This window comes from Talpa occidentalis, unplaced genomic scaffold (genome assembly GCF_014898055.3).
Source record: "Talpa occidentalis isolate TD23 unplaced genomic scaffold, MPIMG_talOcc4v2.1 talOcc4.9, whole genome shotgun sequence".
Lineage (NCBI taxonomy): Eukaryota > Metazoa > Chordata > Mammalia > Eulipotyphla > Talpidae > Talpa > Talpa occidentalis.
The window spans coordinates 18,908,391-18,934,124 of record NW_023605305.1 but is presented as its reverse complement, the minus strand read 5'-3'; the positions used below and the strand labels follow the sequence as shown (position 1 = coordinate 18,934,124).

General features: G+C 47.5%; 1 protein-coding gene across 6 annotated transcripts in view; it reads right to left on the bottom strand.

Moving 5' to 3' along the window:
• ZBTB8B (zinc finger and BTB domain containing 8B) overlaps window positions 1-25,734 on the bottom strand; it is a 53,581-nt gene that overhangs the window by 4,966 nt on the left and 22,881 nt on the right. For 3 of the 6 annotated variants that reach the window (XM_054691494.1, XM_037500938.2, XM_037500940.2), the window contains 4 exons: window positions 16,728-17,194; window positions 13,504-13,568; window positions 10,083-11,151; window positions 305-483 (listed from right to left, as the gene is read on the bottom strand). In XM_054691494.1, the coding sequence (XP_054547469.1) occupies window positions 305-483; window positions 10,083-11,073 (1,170 nt within the window). In that variant the 5' untranslated portion in view covers window positions 11,074-11,151; window positions 13,504-13,568; window positions 16,728-17,194. The remainder of the gene's footprint in view (window positions 1-304; window positions 484-10,082; window positions 11,152-13,503; window positions 13,569-16,727; window positions 17,195-25,734) is intronic. The other 3 variants (XM_054691495.1, XM_054691496.1, XM_054691498.1) reach the window with 3 other exon arrangements.

Below are 25,734 nucleotides of genomic sequence, written 5' to 3'. Positions count from 1 at the left end.
TTTTCGGAATGACTGCTGTGGGTGAGCATTCTTTCATGTGTTTGCTGAATTGTGTATTTTCTTTGGAGGAATGTCTACTCCACTGTTTAATTGGGTTATTTGTCGTTTTATTGTTGAATTGCCAGAGTCCTTTATATATTCTGGGTGCTAGGCCCATGGCAGATAAATGATTTGAAAATATTTTTTCCCACTCTGGCTGGGTGCAGCTGACTTTACCTTACAGTAGACAAATGTCACAGCCAACCCCCGCCCCCAGCTTCAACCCCCACCCCAAGCTGTGCGAGACGTGCCAGCACACACTTACGCTCAGGGCGTGGCTCCGCAGGTGCTCCTGTCGAGTGAACCTCTTGCCACAGGTCTCACAGGGGTAGGGCCGCTCGCCCGTGTGTGAGCGGATGTGCCGCTTAAGGATGCCCTTCTGTTTGGCAGTGTAAGGGCAGAAAGGACACTTGTGGAGCTTAATGGGGACCACCAGCACATCACCTGGGGAACCAAATGGATTGATTTAGGTACCATAAGTAGCAACCGCACTGGCCACCATCCAATAGGTGAGATCCGGAAGTTGGGGGTTCCACTGGCACAGGTAGAGAGGGGGGGCACAGTTCTATCAACAGCCATCAGCAAGATATTGTCTACAAATTTCAACTCTGTCTGTGCCCAATCAGCAAAGCGGGCTTCTGATATAAGGTTGCAAGAATACTTTAAGGCACCTAAACTTTCTGATTATCTACAAAACCATTAAGGAAAATGGGCCCTTGGAGTTAAGTAAATTAGTTAAATAAAATTAGTCCTTGGAAAAACCAACTGCTAACTAGTTCTCCATCAGCAAAGTATGAGTTATCACAACACTTTCCTTCTGTTTTCATCTAGGCCCTATTGCAAAGGACCCAGAAATTGTCACCAAGTCAGAACACTCTCACCAACTCTAGGTCTGGCCACCTGGTGCCACGCATGCAAACATGAAGTTCTTTCTTTGGTGCAGAAAAAGAAAAAGAAAACAATTTATTCTAGACAACTAGCAGGGTAGAGAGGCTGCAAGGAGGTCCGGTTGCTGACTGATGGTTCAAGGAGGAGTTGCAGCTACAGGAACTGGTTGGGTGCAGCAGAGGAGTGTGGCTGCTGAGGCCAAAGCTCCCCCTTACCTGGTGGGGGAGGGGCAGCAAAGGCCAACTGGGCAGATGCTTTCCACAGCAGCTCCTAGAAAAGGTGAGAGCTCAGGTGCTTTGCTCCCTCTTACAGGCTAACAATCAATTCCGCCCCAGCTGATTCCTAGCAGCTCCTTGCTGTGGATATCAGGAGGCAAAAATCAGCCTCTCATCAGCTCTGGGCCATGTCAATCCTGTGACCTAACTCCCCCAATACCACAGTTTACTAGACCACATAAGCTACACCAGGCACTGTGACAAGGTCTGTCTTTACCAAGACAACTGTACCTTCCTCAACATTAAATCTTACAGGAACTTGGAAACGATTCTGCAAACAGCTAAGATTTTAAGCAGTGTGTGTGGGGGGGGGAACGGCAGCGGGGCGTGGGGGGAGGAAGAGTATGTGGTCAGATATGACATTTAAAAGACCCTCTCGGGACAATACAGGAAGGACTTAAGAGAGGCAAGATTAAAGAAGATTAAAGGCAGGAAGTCCAGGGCGAGGAGATGAGAGATGACGACACAAACTGAAATGATCAGGGAGGTGGGAGAGGAGATGTAAAATTAGTATTACTTGATGACCATGAGGGAGGACAAGAATAGAAAGACTGGGCCTCCCTGGTGGCGCAAAGGGTTAAGCACCACACTATGAAGCAATCCGCAGCCTCGGCAGCACGAGTTCGATCCCCCGGCCGGCCAGGGAGCAACCCTCATGGCGAGGCAGACCTCTCCTGTCTCACCCGCTGCTCCCGTTAGCATTGTGTTTCGGTCAGTCTGCCTGTTCTGTTCCCCGCTCTGTCTCAGGTGAATCCTCTCACCCCCCGCATCTCTGGCCTGTACCCCAGCTCTTGTATGCATAAATAAATAAATCTTTAAAAAAAAAAGAATAGAAAGACTGGAAAGGAGGTGCCCCAAGACCAGAACCTGACTCACAAGGAGGTGGGGGTTGAGGGGAATAACATGACCATTAACCCAGCTGTAGAGATTGTGACTCTTGGGCACCAGTGCCTTATCACAAGGCATGAGACCTAAGCAGGATCAGACTGCAATAGAGAGTGGAGCACAGGCCTGAGGGTAAAGATATAGAGATTGGGCCCATCCTGGAATCTCCCGTCCCTTTTGGATTCTTCATGGTTACCCAAAATCAGCAACTAACCGAAGGCTCACAAGGAGTGACCCCTGCCAAGCAGAAGAGGACTATATCATTACAGTCTCTGCACAGGCTCAGGGCAGCACTCCCACTGCCTACCTGTGACTATGCAGGTGCCTCTGTTTACCAACCCTCTCCTTCTGCAGGCAGCAGCTTTCTGGCTGCCCACGACTTGTACCAAGCAGGGACTTCTCTTCACTGACCACCCTCAGTGGAGGCAGCTCTTCTCAGGGCCACTCACCTGCAACCATGCAGGCCTCTCTTAGCAAACCTGTCCCTTCTAGGGCAGCCTTTCCTGCCCACTTGTGTCTATGCAAGTATCTTTTACTCTTCTGTCCCTTTCCCTATAAACCTGCTCTTTAAATATAACTAACGTCTCTGTCTCATGGAGAAACTCACCTGGGAAACTCACAGCGTGTCGCTGAAAGGGGAGCTCTGGTGAAAACTTTCCCCGAGTGAACCCAAGGACCCCACACTCCAAATCCAGCACTCCAAAAACCACATCAACCACATGGGGGAGGGAAGAGAAGGCAAAGAGAAGATTCTAAATGACACAAATTCTGGATTACCTGACTTGTGGATAATGATGAATAAACTGAGGCAAGGAGCGCCTCCCTGGTGGCACAAGGGGTTAAGACACAACCTATGAAGCTGTCCACAGCCTCTGTAGCATGAGTTCGATGCCTGGGCAGGGAGCAACCCACATGGCACAGCAGACCTCTCCTGTCTCGCCCACTGCTACCCTCAACAGTGTATTTCAGTCAGTCTGCCTGTTCTGCTCCCTGCTCTGTCTCTGGTGAATCCTCTCGCCTCCCACACCTCTGGCCTGTACCCCAGCTCTTGTATGCATAAATAAATGAAATCTAAAAAAAAAACCTAAAAAAAAAAAACCAAAAAACCTGAGGCAAGGAACACAGGAGGAAAAGCAGGTACAGAAAGAATGAAGAGTTCAAGTCAGATTTCACTGGCTTGAAGGCAGGCCTAGCGCACCCATGGGGAATATCAGGGTTAGAGAGACAAAGGTTGAGCTCAAAGAAAGAAGGGAAGATTGGAGAGTTCTCAGAAGATAGGAATGGTTGCTTTACCAGAAACCTGGCTCTCTGCCACGCACCCTCTTCCTTTATCCCATTCCCTGAAGCCCCTCGGTCAGAGAAGGACAGGGTTCGTCATGTGTTTCATTGTCATCTCAAGGCCACTGTTTCCTGTCTTCCTTAAAAACCTTAAGATCTTTAGAAGCTCGGACCATCAGATGAACCATTGCTGCTCATCCTGTTACAGTCATCCTTGGTCGTCCGATCCCTCCTTGGAGAGATGATCACAGCTTTCAAACACAACTCTTGGGGCCTCCCCAGTGGCGCAGCGGTTGAGCGCTGGGTTGCAAAGCAGCCCGCGGCCTCTGCGGCGCCGGTTCCATCCCCGGTTGCTCCCCGGCCACCGGAGGAGGGTCCCACATGGCGCGCAGACCTCTCCTGCCGCCCGCTGCTCCCCTCAGCAGTGTACTTCGGCCCTTCTGCCTGCTCTGCTCCCCGCTCTGGCTCTGGTGAATTCTCTCACCCTCCCGCGCTTCTGACTGTACCCAGTGCATGTGTAAACAAACAAATAAAATAAAGAAAGAAATAAAAACATGCCTCTATAAAAAAAAATAATGTTTAAAAAAAAAACACAACTCTTGGCATAATTCTTGCTGTGAATATCAAAAATGGCCCTTCCATTGACCTGGCCTCTCTGTTCCTTGACCTTCTTTCCTCCAAAGAACTTGTACTCTAGTCAACCTCAGTCACCTGATTCTAGACCAACAGTACTCAGCATGCCTTGTATATCAGGTAAATGTATAGAAAGGACCAAGCCCAGAATCACCTGGAAAACTCCAAATTTATAATAAATGCTGATGTCTAATCCCCATCTTAAGCTAATGGGTGAAGCAGGGCCCAGGCATCATATTTCCAAATCACCCTTCCCATTCTAATGTACAGTCAGGGATAAGGATTGATATTGCCTAGATATTGCCAATAACTGTATTTTCCCAATAACCCACGTTTCAAGCACTGTGTACACTTCCCAAAGAAAAGACCTCAAGTGTCCTCTGCTGGGACTTCCAAGCTACAAGCTATCCAGCCAGTTTACTGGCCATCCTCTTCCAGTTTAGTGCCCACAGTCCATCCCCGAAGTCATTTCTTCGTGCACATCCTCACCTGCCTTGGTCTTCGTTCCCTCTATCTGTAGCCAGCTGGCTAAATGTAGGCTCCAACTAAACATAACTCTCTGCTGAAACATGGCAAGTTAACATCGCGGAGAAACACACACACCCGTGTATTCTTGTCTCACCTGAAGCTGTCTATAGTCACCATCTGACCACTAATATCAAAAAAGCTAGGTGCTGCTCAGGCACCCCAAATACTTCCCTGGCTCATTCACTCTCCCTCTCTTCTCCACGACTATTTTATACCTTCCCTCTGCTCAAATCTCCAAGGCGCTCCTCGCTTTCAGGAAGCTGCTGTCCTTGCTTCTTATTTCATTGAGGAGGAGCCAGAAGAGAACCTCTGTATGTTCCAGTCACCCCGCCCCCCACAGGAACACATGTTCTCTACATTGACTCCTGTTACTACGAAAAAATTGTCCTTCTTGGGGCCTCCCCGGTGGCGCAGCAGTTGAGCGCTGAGTTGTGAAGCTGCCCGCAGCCTCTGCAGCGCCGGTTTGATCCCCGGCTGCTCCCCGGCCACCAGAGGAGGGTCCCACATGGCGCGCAGACCTCTCCTGCCGCCCGCTGCTCCCCTCAGCAGTGTACTTAGGTCCTTCTGCCTGCTCTGCTCCCCGCTCTGGCTCTGGTGAATCCTCTCACCCTCCCGCACTTCTGACTGTACCCAGTGTGTGTATAAATAAATAAATCTTAAAAAAAGAAAAAATGTTAAAAAAAAAATTGTCCCTCTTTCCATCCATACCCCAACCTCTCCATACACCACCACCCCTCATTTTCTCAATTACCCTCTCTTTTCCATCACCAATTCACCCCCTCCTTCTTGGTCATTGCCATCAGTAAATACAGGACTCCCCCCTTTATCCATGTTCCAGTGGATCCTGAAACCACAGAGAGTTCCAAACTCTAAATATAGATTTTTCTTATAACCTATATAGACCGTTTTTTCTCTTTATAGATACCTATGATAAAGGCTCATTTACAAATTAGGCACAGTGAGAGATTGACAACAATAATAATGAAACAAAACAATTACATTCTACTGAAATAAAAACTGTGTGCATATACTCTCTCTCTCTCTCTCTCTCTCATTCAAAATATCTCACGTGCATATTTTCAGCGGGTGGTTGACCATCGGTAACTGCAACCAGGGAAAGTGAAACTGGGGAACTGAAACTGCAGAAAGTGGACTGGGGATGGCTGAAGACACGCTTTTGGATCCTCCACCTTAACAAACACCTCAACCTCCTATCTTCCTTCAGTCAGCAGAGCTTTCTCTGTGGCTGTCAGAGCAAAACTCCTTGAAAGAAGCCTCTATGCTCGCGGTCTTCATGTCTGTTTCTGTCGTTCTCTCTTAAACCCACGCTGTTCACTCTGGTCACCACCACATCACCGGTGTTGCTCCTGTCAAGCTCACTGACGACCTCTCAGCTGCTCCACCCAGAGCTCAGTCCTCAACCTGACCATACGCAGCACTGGACACAGTTGATTCCCCTTTTCCTTGAATCACTCTCCCCTCTTGCATCCGTCACTCTTTCCCAATTGTCCTCCCACCTCGTGGGCTGTCCCTTCTGTCTCCTTTTCAGGCTTCTCCCTGTTCTCCTAGCCTCTAAATGTCAGTGTCCTGCAGGGCTCAGCCCTTAGATCTCTCATCTTCCTCTACATCTATGAAGTTCATAGAATGCAGGTATTTTACATTCTGTGGGACTCATCAATGACTCCCAAATATATATCTCAGCTCTGATTTCTCCCCAGAACTCCAAACCTACAGATGCAATAGTTTAGCATCTCCACTGGCTAACCCAAAAGGCGTCACACACATCATGTTTAAATCAATTGCTCAAATGTACGTCCTAGGGACTTCCTACCTCCTTGTCTTCTCAGGGCACTCACAGAAGAGATCAGCAAATCTGGCCAGCCCTGCCCTTGCAAGAGATGATCTAGGACTAACCCAACCACACCTCACTTCTCTAGGGCCCACTTGCTGACCAAGGAGCACACCTCTCACCTGGGTTATTGCAGTAACCTCATAAGTGCGCCTCCTGCTGCCACCCTTGCTCCGCTACAGTCTCTGCTCCCCTATAGTTTACAGGCAAACAAGGGTGGATGCTTGGGAGGTTACTGCACATAGATCCCAGAGGGATCCTTTTCATATATGTCACTTCAAGGCATTCTCTGCTTAGACCCTCTAGAGGTTTCCCTCTTCGGTTATATCCAAGGCCCTCTCACGGCCTTGCCTCAAGGTCAGCTCCACCCAACCTCTCTGACCTCATCCCCCAACATTCTCTGGCTTGCTTACTTACTCCAGTCACACAGCACCTTGCTGCTCCTTTGTCCACAGGTCACATGTGATCCTGCACCTGGGCCTCTGCACCTTGCTCTTTCCTCTATCTGGAATGTTCTCCCTCATATCTGCACAGCAGGTTCTCTTTACTGCCTTGAGGTTTCTACTAAAGGGAACTTATTAGAAAGGCATTCCTTGTCAACACTAAATAAAATAGTGTCCCCTTTACTCTCTACCAGCCTCTCCCCTGCTTTAGTTCATCACACTACATAGTAACTTGTTTGTTTACTGTCTGACTCCTCAAGCTAGAATGTCAACCCCATGAGGACAAGGTCTTCCATTTGTTCACTGTGAGGAACAGCGCCTGGCCTATACCTGACATACAGCAAATGCTCCATAAATATCTGTTAAAGGAAGGAAGGAACAAACAGGAATGACAGGATGTTGAAGAAGCAAGTCAGTGATGGAAAGCTGGATATGCTGACACTGAACGACCCCATGAGGAGGCTGGAAAGGAATGGGCAAAGGTAGGAGCAGTGGGTATTCGTGGCATCAGCAGCCAGAGTAACAAAGAATTTCAAGAAGGAAAGAAAGAACAAAGTCGACTACTGAGAAAGGTCAAGTAAGGCAACACCTAAAAACCACTCATTGGACAGGCTCTAGAAATATCGAGCTGGCCTCTTGACAGTGGTTTCAGTGGTGTGTGTGTTGGAGGTGGGGGTGGGGAGGGGTGAAAGCCTGACCAGGCTGAGAAAACAGTGGGAAGTTAAGAGGCCACCAATGTAGGTGAACACTCCAGTAAGCAACAGAAGTGTTAGAGCGAGGGTTGGGAGGTCTGCAGGGGAGAAATGACAGGAGGACCTTAAGCTGTGACAGTGCCAGCTAATGCCACAGATGAGCAAAGGGATATGGAGTGGTCATAGCCGTCTCCTGGGGGTCTCCCCGTCCTGGCCTCCCATCTCCACACCATCCTATGCTGAGGACAAATCAGTTACCCTAAAGCACAGATCCAGTCCACTCCCGAGCTCAGAAATTACCCCAAATTCTCCAGTACCCACACCTCTAGCATCTAATTTCTTCCATGTCTGACTCCAATCAAAATGTCCCTAAGTCTCCTCTTCCTACCCTTAGCTGCCACTTTCCTAAAGCTTCCCCAACCTCCCTGCAGGAAGCCAGTTACACATTTCAGTGTAACTGAACTATGGTGAAACACACCCCATCTGTCTTCTAGCCTTAGTACCTTTCTAGCCTGTGATGTCATTTGCACACCTGCCTGATCTCCTCTCTGGCACAGGAGAGCAGTTCATTGAGGGTTGGCCCCATGTCTAACTTATCTTTACATCTCTACCAGGAAGGTAATCAAATATTTGAGCAAATAATAAATGACCAATTCATCTGACTTTGTGCCTTGGCACTTGGGGTAAATCTACCCTGGAGCTGGGTAAATGGAATCAAACCTGGCAGACAGCAGGCACAGTGAAGGCCAGGACTGCCCTTGCCACACACCATGAAGTGGAAACCTCACTTTACAGGCTGACAGGAATGAAGGTGGTGTTACACTGCATTATTATTTCTTGAGACTAGTGGTTTCAGGCAGAAAGGCTTGAAGATAAAATCATTGCTCTGAAACCCTCTACCTACTTCGATAACTTTATAGTTTGTGGGATAAGTGAAATGAAGCCGGCCCAGGGCTTTAGTTTTATCTAGTCCACTTACCCGGTCTACATCCTTAGGAAATTCACTAAACACTTGTGGGCTCAGTTTCTCCACACTTCCTCTGTTAAAATGGGGCATGAAGAGGGTCTCTTGGATGTGAAGGGGTAGTCCCGCCCTGTGAAGGGCTACTATGCACATGGAACTGAGAGGCCAGTAAGTTCCAGAGTGTTTTCATGCACACAGCAGCTGTCTGCTACCAGACACAGCATTTTTAAGTTTTCCAAGTCCAGGTTTAATCAGACATATAGAGTGTTATTGCTTTAAAAAAAGAAATTTTAAAGGTTTCAAGAGAGCATGAATAAAAGCAGCTGATTGCCCTTATTTCAGCTTTTCGCTGCTGAATATTGAAGGGTGAATTAGAAATGTAATATTAATTTCTTGGTTTGAGGCTCTAGAAGTTTACCAGTAAGGAGTCAGCCAACTTTATTTCTATCTCCTCCAAGGCACTTTACGACACAGTCGTAAATTGACAACCATGTCAATTTATCTCTCAGGGAAACAACCAAGTAAATTCTCTTAAAACACCATGCATACCAAAGGGTGTAAGAAATTTATTCACATGAAGCCACATGCCAACTCCAACATTCTCAAGTAGAAGCATCATTGACCAAGACATGCTAACTGAGCATCTACTATGTGCCAGCATCATGGCTGACACAAAGAAGTATGAATTCCCTACCTGTATGGAACATGTTATCTATCATATGTGAGAAAAAATTCTGAAAACCTTTTCATTTGCTCCTCAACCCTGAGAGAATGGCAGGTGGGGAAAGTAATTTCCTGAACAAAAGAGGTCCCAAGAGATCTAATTTTTGACCCAAAGTCCCACACTGGCTGATGGAAGATAGTGGGATCTTTTCTATGTCTAGAAACTGCTCTCGACATGCATATAAAGTTTTCCCCGCTGTCTGAAAGTTGGATAGTCCCATTTGGTATGATTTGGCAGGTTATATTTTAGGCCTGGGAAGACAATTACCATTAATTTATTTTATTTTATTTTTTTAAAAGATCTATTTATTTATTTATACAAGCACTGGGTACAGTCAGAAGCATGGGAGGATAAGAGAATTCACCAGAGCCAGAGCGGGGAGCAGAGCAGGCAGAAGGACCGAAGTACACTGCTGAGGGGAGCAGCGGGCGGCAGGAGAGGTCTGCGCCATGTGGGACCCTCCTCCGGTGGCCGGGGAGCAGCCGGGGATCAAACCGGTGCTGCAGAGGCTGCGGGCAGCTTTGCAACCCAGCGCTCAACCGCTGCGCCACCGGGGAGGCCCCTACCATTAATTGATATGGACCATTTTTGAACATTTCCATAGTCCAAAAATAACCTATCAAATTGGACCAAATAGGACCACTCAATTTTAACAGAGTTGTAGAGGTAAAAATCAAACAGGAGGAAGAGACAAGGCCTGGATAGCAGTGGCTACTCAGTGACTATCTATGGGTAGTGGTGGGAGTGATAACACGGGGTAATGGTGGCGGCAGAGATGATGGTGAGGATCGTAGTGACAACGGTGCCGATGATGATGGGGGACTGCCAGGCACAGATATGAGTGCTGTGTGACCAGAAGAATGATGGACGCCATTGGCGCTCACCTGAGTCCTCTCCATACCAGTCAGGCTGGACATCTGGCACAGAGCTCATGGCTACCCCTGCAACATCCGGCCTTCCCTCCAGGCTCCGGGAGAAGGGATGGTCCACCTCGTCTTTGCTCTGGACGGCACTGCTGCGCAGGAGCGCCTCCAGGAATTGCTTCACGTGGAAGTTACTATAAGCCAAGTCCACAGTCTGGCCACTGGGCAAGCCCTCCTCCACGTGGGTCAGGCTCAGCGGGGCAGCGTACTGCTGCAGCTGCTCCCCAACCTCCACCTCTACTTCCTCTGCATCTGACTCCACCTGGGGCTTTATCTGTTTGGGGGGAGGACAGAGATCACCGTCCGCCAAGCCACTGCCCTGGTTGTCCTTCACCATCAGTTCCAGGGGGTGGCAGCCTCTGCAGTCACCACAAGGGGACTCTCTTGGACAGTCTACACTCTCCTCTCCCTCGGCTGAAGAAGAGACCACGCTCTTGGTGTCACAGGAGGTCCCTTCCCTGCCTGAACTGGGACTTCCACTGTCAACTTGATGAGCTGCTGCTGCCGCTGCTGCTGCCGCTGCTGCGGCTGCTGCTGCCACTGCTGCGGCCATGGCTGCCTCCTTCTCCATCTTTCTGCAGATATCAAGGGATGATCTGATGTAGGTCTTGCAGAAGTTCACCACATCATTCATCTGCAGGTAGCTGGCAGCTGACATAACCTCAATCACGTTCTCCCCACACAAATCCAGCTTCCCAGAGTAGAGGAAATCCAAGATGATGGAGAAGGCATCGGAGGTGACGATGTCCAGGGAGGCTGTGCTGTGGCGCCCGCTGTCCTGGATATAGTGAATGAGCAGGGCTCGGAAGTAGCCGCTGTTGGCAAACAAGATGTTCCTGTGGGCCTTGAAGATCCGCCCTTCCACAATGATGCTGCAGTCACAGAAAAAGTCCCTCTTCCGCTGTTCATTCAGCTCCCCCAAGAGTTTGGCATAATAGGATTGCATCTCCATTTCTCCACCAGCTGCTGCCACTCAGGAGGAGCCTGTATCTCTGCCAAGATTTTTTTAGGTTAATTCACAAATCCCGACCTTACAAAGAAAATGTTAATTAAAAAATTTTTTTTTAATTTTTCCAAAAACACTAGTTCAATAGTCTTTATGATACGGGCTGTCTTGGACCCAACAAAATCAGAGGCTGTCCAACTGGGTACATTTATCAAAAATAACTATAGTTAACTGAATGTGGACCCGATACTTAGTGTTTTATGAATTCTTTCAATGAATTTCTACAAAACCCTAAGTAAAGAGAGAACCAGTGGGGCCCCTTGTAAAACCTGCATAACCAACCAGGCACCAGGGGACCTGAGATAAGCAGAATTAGAGATAAAGCTAATAACAGTAAACAACTCCAGAAGATCTGTCCCCCAATCCCACCCCCAGCAGACCCCCTCTGGCAGAAGAGATCCCCACACATACACCAAAAATTCCAGCAGTAGCCTAACCCCATAAAGACCCACACTCCCATTTTGGGGTGCAGCTCTTGGCCTGCAGAGTCATCCCACCCAGACTGCCAATAAAGCCCGCTTTTGCCTGATACTCTTGGCCTCCTCTCTTTTCTAACACTAAGTACTAATACTGTACTTCTAATATTTACTAATATTGCACTTTTTCTGAAAAGGAAATCGAGATTCAGAGACGATAGGAAAGGTCCAGTTATAACAGAGCCAGGATTCAAACCAGGTGTATTTACCTCCTGAACACTACATTTTCTTCAAGACAAAAGAGAGACAACACCCAAATCTAAGAATTACAGTCCAGTCTCCAGTTTCCTGGTACAGAACTTAGAGACTGACAGGTACGACCTCAGCTCACACCTAAAACCATCCCTTTGTGGAATCATTTGGTGGATTCTTGGGTTAACCAGTAGGTGTTCCCCATTTTTATGGTTTCAGTGCCCTTCTTGGCTTTGGTGAAAGTACTCCTTCATTCTTGGCCAATGAGCTTTGTGTCAGGCTGGTTCCACCCAGGCAGGCGCCAGGGGTGTGTGATGTGACAGAGACTGAAACCTAACAACCTATCCCACCCTGGGACCACAGTGATTGGCTCAAAGATGCCGTGCCGCGTGGTCAGACACAAAGCAAAGCAATGAAGTGTTTGCTGAGGGCTCTGAGGAGAGCACTCTGTTCTGTGGGCATGTGGATGTGAGGCTGCTGCTGCCACATCACCAGGGGAACCAGCCTAGCAAAGATGACAGCCCAGCTCAGGCAGGGGCAACAGATGGAGCCTGGAGCACCATCTGAGCCCCAACTCATGCTGTGCCACAAGTCAATTAAGTCCCTTTTTGCTTTAGCTCATCTGTGTGGGGTTTCTGACTGCTTGCAACTTGCTTCACTTACCTTCCTGTTTTTATTTCCTGGCCCTACTCTGTTAGTGGGACCCAAGTCCTCTGAAGCATAAGCCATGTCTCAACTCATTGGCTATCCCTCACTGCACCTGCACAGTGCTTGGAAAAGTAGGTTTGCTAAGTCAAAGGAATACTTAAGTGCTTAGTAGAACAAGTATACACCAAGTTTAAAATCCTTCTGCTAGTGAGAAAAACAAACACTGACCCTCCCCCAAGCCCTCCCTCCATCTCTTTCCACCACACAAACTACATCAACAACCCGTTTTACTTGCTGGCCCACTGAGCTCAAAGAACTTTCTACAACCATGTATACGATCTCCCAATACTGGAATCACCAAAGGCATAGCTGGATCTACTAACCACAGCTAAGACGCTTCAGCTGCTCAAGATGGAGCACAATGCCCACTCCACCAGAAATCAGGCACTACCTCCCCACAAAGAGAGTCCCTCCACTGGCAAAATAGACCTCCCAGGCCTATGCACTAACTGCACATACTTGACTCATAAAAAGTCCACAACAACTTAATTCAATAGCAATTTGTATCTACTTTATACATGTTTATATCAAGTGACACATTAAGTTTAGAAACTAGAGGACCAATTAAGGAGGGACATGGAGAGGAGCCTCTAAGAGCTAGTAAACTGACAAATTTAAAAGTGAAAACTGACTGCTAAGAAAGGTAAAGAGAACTGAAAAAGAAAAAGACCTTGGGAATTTTTTCAAAATATCAGCCTGAGGCCATTTAGCTAACACCATAAATGTTCCTACATATTCAAAATGGCCTGAGGATATCTCTAAATTATAGCCCAGGGCTCTAACTGGATGGGCCATCAAGATGACTCTTATCTTTTCATATTCACTTTAAACTCAGAAAAGTTAGGTCATAATTTCAGTAATTTTTTCACCCAAAGCAGTTAAGATTAACATTTTGGTACAGAACATAAAAAAAACTATTAAATACAGGAGAAATTCTGCTATTTCCAAATAAATCAACCCTGAAAGTTTTCACAGAATTAAGACTTCATGTCATTTTCACCTCTTCCAACTGTTCCAAGCAAGCCTTCCCAGCAGTTTGTGTTATGGTCTGTGACAATCCAGATGCTGAGGGGAAAAATGAGATATAGGAAAAGATGACATTTAACATTACATTCTGTTCTTTCTCAGAACTAAAAGAAAACCTATCAGATTAGTAAAATCATATTTTTTAATGGGATAATACCCACTGTCAGTGGTATTGTAATTTGGAACGCCATTTTAGAGGGGGAAATTGGCAATATTAAAACTGAAAATGGGGCTTCTCTGGTGGCGCAAGAGGTTAAGTCTCAGCATTATGAAGCTATCATCAGTCACTGCAGCAGGACTTCCATCCCCGGCCAGGCAGCTGACCCACGTGGAGCAGCAGACCTCTCCTGTCTTGCCAGCTGCTCTCCTCAACAGTGTGTTTCGGTCAGTCTGCCTGTTCTGTTCCCCACTCTGTCTCTGGTGAATCCTCTCACTCCCCCTCCCCCAACACACACCTCTGGTCTACACCCCAGCTCATATATGCATAAATAAATTTTTAAAAAATAATTAAATAAAACTTAAAATGCACACATCCTTGACTGAAGCTGAGCAGAGCATTGAAGTCAGAGATGGAAACCATGGGTCATGCCCAGATGGCGGAGCTCCTTGAAAACCAACAGATATTGGGTGCAGAAGAAAACCATACAGGCAACCATGTGCCGATTGTTCAATATTTTCTACAATAAAAACCAAAGTCCTATAAAAAAAAAATAGGAATACATCTTTTGCTCCAGAAATTCCACTGCTAAAAATTTACTATTTGGGATATGTTTCCCAAAATACATCAATTTTTAAATTTAGAGCTATCCACTGCTCTAGGTTTTTGGGCTACTGAAAAAATAGGAATAATCTAAAAAGTCTACCCATAATGAACAAGTGAAATCAATGAAGTACAAGCACAGTGGAATATTATGCAGCCATGTTTTTAATGAGCTAGCTTTTTTTTTCCCCCCAAAGATTTATTTATTTATTTATACAAGCATTGGGTACAGTCAGAAGTGCGGGAGGGCGAGAGAATTCACCAGAGACAGAGCAGGGAGCAGAACAGGCAGACTGAGGAAACACACTGCTGAGGGGAGCAGTGGGTGAGACAGGAGAGGTCTGTCACGCCATGTGGGACCCTCACCCGGCGGCCGGGGATCCAACTGGTGCTGCAGAGGCTGCGGGCAGCTTCGCAGCCCAGCGCTCAACCGCTGTACCACCACGGAGGCCCTAATGAGCTAGTATTTAAAGGTCAACGTATTGTGCAAGAAGCAAAAAAACTGTAGAGTATGATCCCATCTGCAGATATGCTTTTGCTGGTACAGGCATGAACCTTTTTTTGGAGACGTTATATCAGCAGATGACCTTGAGTTTTATCTTTTTTTAACTAAAAAAAAGGAGGAGGAGGAGGAGCAGAGAGGGAGAAAAATAGCTAAGTAGGCATAACACTTAACCCACTCACAGAATGGTTTCGTCTGCAGGTCCTCCTTCCAGAGCATTTTCATCTTTCATTGCTTCTTTCCAACAATAATATCCAAAACCCATTTCCTTTGGCTTTCTCCCTGCAAATACTCTAGATTCTATGGGATCATGTAAACACTTCTCGACTCTGCAAAAGTCTATTCACATACTTTCTCCAAGACTCTCCCCATTCCTGCATTTGACATATAATGTGTAATAATTGTTCATATCAACCCACTTCTTTTTTTTAAAGATTTATTTATTTATGCATACAAGAACTGGGGTACAGACCAGATGTGCAAAGGGTGAGAGGATTCACCAGAGACAGAGTGGGGAGCAGAACAGACAGATCTACTGAAATACACTGCTGAGGGGAGCAGCGGGCAACTCAGGAGAGGTCTGCTGCGCCATGTGGGTTGCTCCCTGGTGGGTTGGGAGATTGAACTCTTACTGCAGAGGATGCGGATTGCTTCATAGTGCAGTGTTTAACCCCTTGCATCACCAGGGGGGCCCTCAATCCCACTTCTTGACAGTGCCCTGTGTCCCTGGGACATGCTGAGCCTCACCACTTCACCCAGAAAAGAAGCTCTTAGGGAATACAGCTCTCAGAAGCACATTGACCCATACTAGCAGGAATCTTCCCAGCCTTCCACAGTTCCAAATCAATTCAACAGTTACTAGCTCCATACAATGCCTGACACTAGGAAGATGCCAGGCATAGGAAAATGAGGCAAGTATAGTGCATGTCCTCCAAACTCCCACTCTCCCTGAGGGAACCCTAGCCAGATCACAGTCTGTCCTCATTGCAATGCCAAAAGCTGTCTTCAATTCCACCCACTGACTCTTTCTGACAAGACTCCTCCAGTCTCACCAACCTGAGAATAAAGAAAACCTAGTCATGAATTGTGAACATTTACTGAGCGCTCCTCATGGTGCACAGCACCAAGCTCTTTTACAATAGTTCATTTTAACCTTACAACCCACTGCAGGGGATCTGATTATTACAGCCTCTATTTCAGAGAAGGAAATTGAGGTTGAAATTTACAGATTACACCTCCAGGCTAGAACTGGAAGGGTTTGCTGCCAGAGCAGACTGTCCTTAACCACTATGCCAACCTGACCCGCCAAACACAGTGACAAGGGTTGGGGAAGTCTCTCCTTTCTCCCACACATGGAGTGGAGGGGCAGACCCGGAGAGTTTCCTTTTCTACAGCAAGAATTTCGGGGTCGATTGCATCTTTGCTTCAACTGCTAAACTGCTTCCAAGACAAGGGGATCCTCCCGTCCAGAGTCAGACGACCCTGCAGAGATCACCAGAACCAATTCCTGGACACGGTCTTGGCTCCCCGAAGGAGAGAAAGCGAGGCCTTGCCCCTCGGGTGATCTCCCGCGGACACAGTGACCATCGCTGGGGTGGACACTGAGCAGCCTGGCCGAGCCTAGCGCCCCGACACAGTCCGAAGGCGCCAGCGCCCCGACCACCCAGCTGGACGACACAGCACAGCCCCAAGCCGGGGCTCGGGGCTCGGGGGCAACCCGCCGCCACGCCGCCCCTCCCCACACTGAAGGGGAAAGGGGGGGGGCTGGTCGGCTGGGGTCCCGAGAGTCGCCAAGGCCCGGGGGTCCGAGGAAGACAGACCAACACGGGACATCCCTGCCGCTGCCCCCCTCCCCAGTGGGCTGACCTTCTGGGGGTGCCCCGAATCCTCCCCAAGCCAATGAAAACAGCAGCGTAAACCCGCTTCTCGTTCTCACCTTCCAGCGGTTTCCAGCCGCGCCGTCGCCGAGCTACGCGCACCGGCACGCCCCCCTTTCATTCACCTGTCGCCCCTCCGCTGCGAGGCAGGGCAGCTGGCCAATCACGGGGGCCTTTGGGCCAGGAAGGCGGGCCCTTCGGTCAGCAGGTTAGTCAATGGCGCCGGGACCCCCTCCAGAGGATGCGCTCTGGAGGCTGCAGTGCTCGCGGGGTGATGGGAGTTGTGGTCTCAACGTTGGTTTTTCGGGCAAAGATAGAGTGGACAAAACTACAAGTACCAAGATGCCAGAAGGGGCAAGAAGCAGAGCTGGTGAAAGGCTGGAGCTCGGTTGGGTCTTTGGAGTCCCACTTGAGGGACCTGGGAAGTGTTCATCCCTTTGTCCGGAGAGCTGAAGCGTGTGGTGCATACAGGAGCTATGGCATATCTGCCCACGAGCATTCTGTGTGCTGTCACTCTGCAAAATTTCTGGAAATGAGTGAAACGGTTTAATCTACTCAACAGGTTTTTATTGAACACCCACAGCAGTTCCTTTGAAAGGCTTTCAGGTGCACAATTAGAAGTGAATGGTTCTGGGATGACTGTGAACAAGACAAACCAGGTAACTGTTCTTAGGGAGCTTCGTCCAAAAGGAGGGGAGGGGGTATATTAGTTTGCTAGGACTTACGTAACAAAGCACCACAAACTGGCGTAACCAACTAAAATCTATCTTCTCACAGTTCGGGAGGCCAGAAAACTGAAATCAAAGTGTCAGCAGAGGAAAGCTATGAGGAGGGTTCTGCTCCTGTCCTCCTGCTGGACATGCAGATGACCATCTTCATGTTCATGTCGCATTCTCCTTGTGCTTCCCCTTTTTGTAAGGACACCAGTCCTACTGAGTTAGGGTTCACTCATCGTAACTGGTTGCATCTATAATAACTCTATTTCCAAATAAGGTCATATTCTGGGGTTAGGACTTCAACATAGGAAGGTGGGGAGGTGTTACAATTCCACCTGTAACACAGCAAGGTGGCCAATAAATAAACTAAAGAAAAAAAGAAATCTATAAAGTGCCTACCAAAAAATCACAACAGGGTGTTGATGCAACAGGGTGATTGGGTGGCTACACTAGGTTGAATTCAGGTCAGAGATGGCCTTTCTCAGCTGGTGACCTTCCAGCTGAGAGATCCTAGTAAGGCGTTGTGAGCCAGGTTAAGATTAAACAGAAGAGCATTTCATGCAGAAGAGGAGTATTAGTATTAAAGGCTCTAAAACAAACTGGTTCATGTCTAAGAAAGGGAGGATGGCCGCAGGGCTGAGGGGGTGGATGACAGGCCAACCAGCTTCAGGAGCCACCTCTACTGTGACACAGGGCCCTGCACTCAGAAAGGTCCCATGCTTGGTTTAATGCTCTGCTTTCCTTGGTTTAATTTCTCTGCTTTGGTCTGTTGCTTTAGCATTGTGTTATTGTATGGGTGTTCTGAACATTCCATTTTTACTGGGTTGGGATCACCCTGACTCCAACTAATTGTTCATTATTCAATTTGATAAATGGGTTTAGGACACCTGAACTTGGGCCCCCAATTCTAGCTAACTACCTATACCTATTTCCTAACTTCCTCATTCAATGCTTTATGGGAAACTTTCCTTTTTTTAAAATATTTTATTTTATTTTAATGTTTTTTTAGATTTATTTATTTATTTATACAAGCACTGGGTACAGTCAGAAGCGCGGGAGGGTGAGAGAATTCACCAGAGCCAGAGCGGGGAGCAGAGCAGGCAGAAGGACCGAAGTACACTGCTGAGGGGAGCAGCGGGCGGCAGGAGAGGTCTGCGCACCATGTGGGGCCCTTGCCCGGTGGTGGGGGATCGAACCGGCGCTGCAGAGGCTGCAGGCAGCTCCACAACCCAGTGCTCAACCACTGCGCCACCGGTGAGGCCCTATATGGGAAACTTTCAATCAGCAAATATGTTCTGGGGATATGAACTAGGTAGCCTTTCCCCCCAGTCAGCCCAGTCCTTGTCCAGAAGGTTCACAGCCAAAGGACCATAACGACAGGGGTGGAGACTGTGCTTGGGCTCAAGAGCGGGAACATCCCTCACCAAGGACACCCTCGCAACACCATTACTGACACCCAGTGTGGGTGGGTCTGCTAGACTTAAGCGGCCTGTGTGGGCCTGCTAGACTTAAGCGGCCTGTTCAGCCACCATTATGGTTACCTGCAGTTCTGCATTCCTATACAAAGGTCAGAACTGTCCAGTCACAGTCATATGAGCCAAACCTTACAAGGTGCCTTTCATATCACTCAAGAGCAGAAAGCTTCATCACTCTGGGAAGGGTATGCATCAAGAGGTATGACCGGGAATGCCCGGGGGGCTGAGGACGGATGCATAAACTTACTCCCGACTCATACATCATTACATATGACCCGGAACACCCAGTGGGGGGGATGCCAAGGACCAATGCATGACAAGGGACCCCAGAAGATGATCAGTGGAATGCCTTGTTGATAAGATTAGGACTGTGGCTGGGGGCCTGGGGTCTAGTTTCTATTACAACACTTGGTTATCAAGTCATGTGTCCTCCAAGCCCTAGATGACATTCCTGAGTTTCACCCATTCTTTTCTCCTTGTCCTCCTAACGCACGTAGCTGATGCTCTATGATTATTCTATCAATAAAAACAGCCAGGATCTTGCTCTCAGCAGCATCCTGCCTTGTGCAACCTGCTCCACAACTCCCGTGTCTTTGTCAGTGTGGTGTTGCATGAAGCAACAACCCAGTTTGATCACAACAGTCTGGACCTTGGGGGGTAGGTGAGTTCAGTGAAGGTGGTCAGAGGTTCAAACGTTCAGTTATCAAATGAGTAAGTGTGGGGATATAATGTGCAGCATGGTGACTATATTTTTTTTTTAAATTATTTTTATTTATTTATGTGTACAAGAACTGGGGTGTAGGCCAGTGATGCAGAGGGTGGTGGTGAGAGGATTCACCAGAGACAGCAGAACAGGTGGATTCACTGGACTACACCACTGAGGGGAGCAGCAGGAGAGACAGGAGAGGTCTGCTTTGCCATGTGGGTTAGCTACCTGGCCCGGGATTGAACTCAGGCCATTGAGGTAGTAGTGCTGAGCCTTAACCCCTAGGCCACCTTGTGGACTGTGATAAGTCAATCTCCCCTGGTTGATGAAACTCCAGGGGAGGTGATTTATGACAACTGAGTTCCTTCTGGAGGATCTGTCAGTAAGCAGATAAGGGGAGTTCTGAGAAAATCTATCTCTGAATTTGCAGTTTTTCAAGTGCTTTCAGCTCAAAATAATCAATATACCAAAGCGTCATATTTTAGGCTGGCATTTCATGAACTAAATCATCCAATCCCAAAATCCCTTTTGAGAAAAACTCTCACTGTTGTCACAGCAGGAAGGAAACACCAGTTGTCACACCCCCCCATGTGCTTCTACAGAAGGGTCTAGATCTTTCCTCTGCCCACTCACAGGTACAGAATGCGAGCTTGTAATGTATGACTCCCCAAACAATGCTGGAAGTGACTAGAAAGACTATTATTATTATTATTATTATTTTACCAAGGAGAGAAAGAAACAAAGATTATGTGACTAGCTCCTTCAATCAGCCCACAGCGCCCCCTAATGGAAGCCTTGTCACTCCAGGAACCAAGGACATCGGCTCTTCGGCTCTTAAGTGGCCATGTCCTTTGCCCTTTGGACCGCAATAATCTACTTCCTGGGTAACTGTATGAGTTACATGAGAGATCGGTGGCCTGCACACACAGAGTGCCTCCTTTTGTCCATTATAAAGTGATTCATAAACATACGGGAAGTTGGAAGGAATAGGGCTTTGCTCAGGATCACACAGCGCGGCACAGGAGGGTACCACCAGGTGGTTTGTATTGGCCAAAGTTTAACAACTGGTTGGTGGAAGATGGTGGAAGGGGCATGACTTGTAGTGTCTGTAGATATTAGTGATATAAACATCCCATCTATGTCAATTAAAACCACCAACATAACATCATTGAATGTGGAGTAGGGAAGAAAGGTACAATATTACATAGTATTTCCACCATATAGACACAGTCAGTGTAACTCATTTCAAAAGCACAGATGATAATGAAATGCATAAAATTAATTGCATCTGATGGCTTTGGTATATTTATAACTTTTGTTTTTATATAATGTATTCATACGTTTATATACTTTCATTTTAATTATGCTTGTATTCAATAACCAGCTCATAAAATTCCTGAAATTTTAGCTATCAGCTCTAGAAAGCTGAATTGGGTTCCCCATCATCCTACTGGCTTTTAGACATGCCCTGGACTTCCTCAACAAGCAACTGAGGCATTTTCATTTTGCATTGGTTCCCACAAATTGTGTAGCTGGTCCTGCTGCCAACTCTGCTGGAATATTCACAGCAGAACCAGCATGGGCTTGAAATTTAGAAAGTCCACCTCTGGAATCATCCTCGGCCTGGCTGGCTTCCACTAAGGAAGCCCAGCCTCTCTGGAGGAGGCCACAGGCTATCTCCACCTCCAGAGAACCCAGCCAAAGGGAGCCAGCTTCATTGAAATGAGTCCACAGCGCCATCTGGTGGCATATGAATGTCAAGCCTCTCTGAGAGTCAAGGCCAGAGGATCTATCAATAGAAGAATCACCATCCAAGAGGTGACCAGCATTGCCCCAGGGGGACCATGGGTCAAGGGAGGGTCTGAGGGTCAGTGATAGGGTGAACTACTGCATTCCTACTTCAAGCAAGAGACCCCGAAGTAAATAAACTGTTCCAGACAGAAAAAGCAACAAATGCTGAAACCAAGGATTAAAATTAACTTCTGCTGACTCCCAGTCTGTTTTCAACATTTTGCTCAGCATAACATAGGTTTATGAACTCTCTGTCAGGCCCAGCATTGTGCTAGACTCTTCACCCAGGGGTAGGAGGCTCAAACAATGATAACTATCATATTAAGTATTTGGTGCTAGGGCCTCACTGGTGGCGCATGGGTTAAGACACAACCTGTGAAGCTAACTGCAGCCACTGCAGCACGACTTCGATTCCTGGCCGGCCAGGGAGCAACACACATGGTGCAGCAGACCTCTCCCGTCTCCCCTGCTGCTCCCCTCAGCAGTGTACTTCAGTCAATCTGCCTGTTCTGTTCCCCACTCTGTCTCTGGTGAATCCTCTCACCCTCCCCACCTCTGGCCTGTACCCCAGCTCTTCTGTGCATAAAATGAATAAATCTTTAAAAAAAAAAGTATTTGGTGCTAGATGATGTGTTAGGTGTTTTATTTATCTTAATCTTCACAACAACCAGGAGTAGTACCCCCATTTTAACAATGGAAACACTAAAGCCAAGGACAATAATTTGCTCAAGGCGATATTGCTGGGAAGTGGCTGTGATGGTATTTGTATCCAGATGATCATACCAGCGAAGGGAGCCAAGGTCAAGGTGTGAGGATGAACAAATGGGAAAGACCAAAGAGATCCAAGCAGAGGGTCTCACTCAGTCCACACACACCGAGGACCTCACAAACAAGTGCGGTGCTAGGCCTGGGGGTGGGGGAATGAGATAAAGTAAGTATGGCAAAGGATACCTTGCCTATCTGCAGCTTATCTGGGGGAAGGGGGTGTGGCAAGACATAAGGCTGGGAGAAGGTAAGACGTAACATGTCTGTACATGTGAGATGTGCAGAAACTTGATTTTTATTACACAGCCTTGTGTTCACATGAGACTTCTGCCATTTCCCAGCTAGATGACCCTTGGAAAGTCACCCCATCTCCTTGAATTTCAGCTTCATCTATAAAATGGAGATTAAAAATAGTTCCTACTGCATAAAGCTACAGGGAAGATCACACATAATATGTGAAGTAAAATGCTTTCCTGTTTAATAAGTGGCACCATTAGACCAGTGCCAGTAAGATGTGGTAACCTGTCATGCTGCCTTCACAGCACCTTTGGTGACTCCCCTCTCTCCATGGATCAAGTCTGAGTCTTTAATCTTGCACCCAAGACTCTTAAGAATCTAAGTGTTAATGACCTTCACCTTCACCTCCACCGTTTCGTTTTCGCCTCTCCAGATTGCTTCAAATTTGCCCTATCTTTTTCCTAGCTGTCCTTACATTTATTTTTTCATTTGTTCAACAAATATTGAGCATCTGTTATGTTCCAGGCACTGTTTCAACTCCCCAAACTAATGCTGCACCCACTCCTCCTTCCCTCAGCTCCTGATACCACCATTTTACTTACCATCTCTCCATTCCACTCTGTCTCCATAAATTTGACTATTCTCAGAACCTTAAATTACAGTCACACAAAACTACTCCTTTGTGACTAACTTATTTTACTTGACATAATATCTTTATGGTTCATCCATGTTGTAGCATGTGTTGCAATTTTCTTCTTTTTTCCAAATAATGTTCCATTATTTGTATCATACTTTGTTTATCCATTCATCTGTCAACAGACACTTGGTCACTTCCACCTCTTGTAAATATTGTAAATAATGTGGTTATGAATAGGGATGTACAAATAATCTGTTTGAGTACCTGTTTTCAATTCTTTGAGGTATGTACCTAGGGTGGAATTACTGTATCATATGGTAATTCTGTTTAAATTTTTAAGATACTGTCATACTGTTTTTCATAGCAGATACACCATTTTACCTTCTTACACTTTCTGAAAGAGTACTTTCAGGGTGAATTAAGACTAGACTCTGAAAGGCAGAAGTGGATGCAGAGATACCAATTCAGAGGCTCCTGCATTTATCCAGGTGAGAGATGATGGTGACTTGGACCTATACAGTAGCAGTGGAGGCAATGAAAGTGACAGAATTCTGGTTTTAAAGATATAACCAGGCCTCCCTGATGGCCTAGTTGTTAAGTCTCAGCGCTATCACCACCATAGCCTGAGTTCAATCCCTGGCCAGGGAGCTAACCCATATATGGCGCAGCAGACCTCTCCTGTCTCACCCGCTGCTCCCCTCAGCAATGTATTTCAGAGGATCTGCCTGTTCTGCTTCCCACTCTGTCTCTGGTGAATCCTTTCACCTCCAGCACCTCTAATTCAAGAAGAAAGAGAGGGGGCCTCCCTGGTGGCGCAAGGGGTTAAGCACCACACTATGAAGCAATCCAAAGCCTCTGCAGCATGAGTTCAATCCCCAGCAGGCCAGGGAGCTACGCACATGGCGCAGGAGACCTCTCCTGACTTGCCCGCTGCTCCCCTCAGCAGTGTACTTCACTCAGTCTGCCTGTTCTGTTCTCCGCTCTGTCTCTGGTGAATCCTCTCACCCCCGCATCTCTGGCCTGTACCCCAGCTCTTGTATGCATAAATAAATAAATCTTGTATGCATAAATAAATAGAGAGAGAGAGAGAGAACAGCAACTAAATTTGCTGGGGAATTCTTTTTGAAGAAAGTGAGGAATCAAAGATGTCTGCCAGGTTTTTGGCTTAAGTAACTTAAAGAATGAGATTGCCATTTACATCTTTTAAAAACTGGCTGGAAATTGAAGTAGATACATCAGGGGTTTGGGACATGTGATGTTTCATATACCTATTATACATCCAAAAAGAGCTAGTGACCCAAATAGAGATAATCCAAATCAGAGAAGATGTGTGTGGGTTGGAGAGAAAAGCTGCTGGTGTATAAATGGTGTTAAAAATCACATGATTGGATGAGATCAACAGGGGAAGGAGTATAGACATTCGAAAAGAAGGGGGCCAAAGACTGAGTCCAGGAACATTCCAGCAACAGGAGGTCAACAAGAAGAGAAGCAGCAAAGAACACTGAGAAGGAAATGCCAGCAAAGTAGGAGGAAAGCCAGGAGGGCAAAGGTGTCCTAGAAATCAAGGGAAGTGTCCGAAAGGAGTCGGAAGGTGATGAATTGTGTTAAAGATGCTGATGGTTCAAATAAGGTGAGGATTGAAATTTGGCCCTTGCTCTTGGCATGTTAACAGGAGTTATCTCAAAGGATTGTGGGGAGGTAAAAACCTGACTGCAATGAGTCCTAGAGAGAATGGAGGAGAGGGGAGCTGGAGACAGTAAATATAGGCAACTTTTCAGGAGTTTGCTGTAAAGAGAAGTAGGGAAATAATGTAGGACCATTATTTACTTGCTTGCTTGTTTGCTTGCTTGCTTTTAAGAAGGAAGAAATAACAGCATGTATGATGACAGAAATAATCCTGCAAAGGGGGAAAAAGGAATTGAGGAAGAGAATTACTGAAGCTACTCCCTTAAATAGACGATAGGCATGGGATGGCGTGCAGAGAATGTGGGCGCAGATGCAGGTGGGCAGCAGATGAGACATTAAAGAGTAGGAAGTGTGCTCCTCAGGAAAGTCGCAGACTCTCTCTGTCTCTGTCTCTGTCTCTCTCTCTCTCTCTCTCTCACACACACACACACACACACACACACACACACACACACGCGCACACACACACCCCTCAACGCCCTCCTTCAAGGAGGACCACCATGCACACACACATCCTCAGTCCCTTCCTCCAGGCGGTCTCCGGGCTCCTCCTAACCATCACCTCGCCTAGTTAGCTAGCCCGCTAACAGGTGAAACAGTTGAATGCGCGCCCGACTCCCCAATATCCTGACAGCCCCTCCAGAGACATCATTTAAGCCACCTCTGAATTTTTCTCCACACACCTCCAAACCCTGGCCCGGAGTCCCGCAGCTAGCGCTCGTGAACCAGCCCGAAGAGAGCCGAAGCAGCTGCTACGCGGCTGGTTTCATAAAGGGGGGCGGTCCTAGCGGTGCGCTCGGGGATCCAGACGTTCCAGCTGCGGCCACCCCCGCCAGCGGGGGCTTCCGAGCATTCCCAATTCTCCGCGGCCCAGTCGGGGGCGCCAATAGTGGCCCAGAGCAGCCACCGTACCGGAGGTGGGCTGACACCGCTCGGGATTCCAGACCGGTGGAGGTGGGACTAACGCTGGGGGCGGGCCCGAAGCGGAACGAAGGAGGGCGAGCCTGAGCGCTCGGGCGGAGTTTAAAGACGAGCTCGGGACCGGGACCCGCC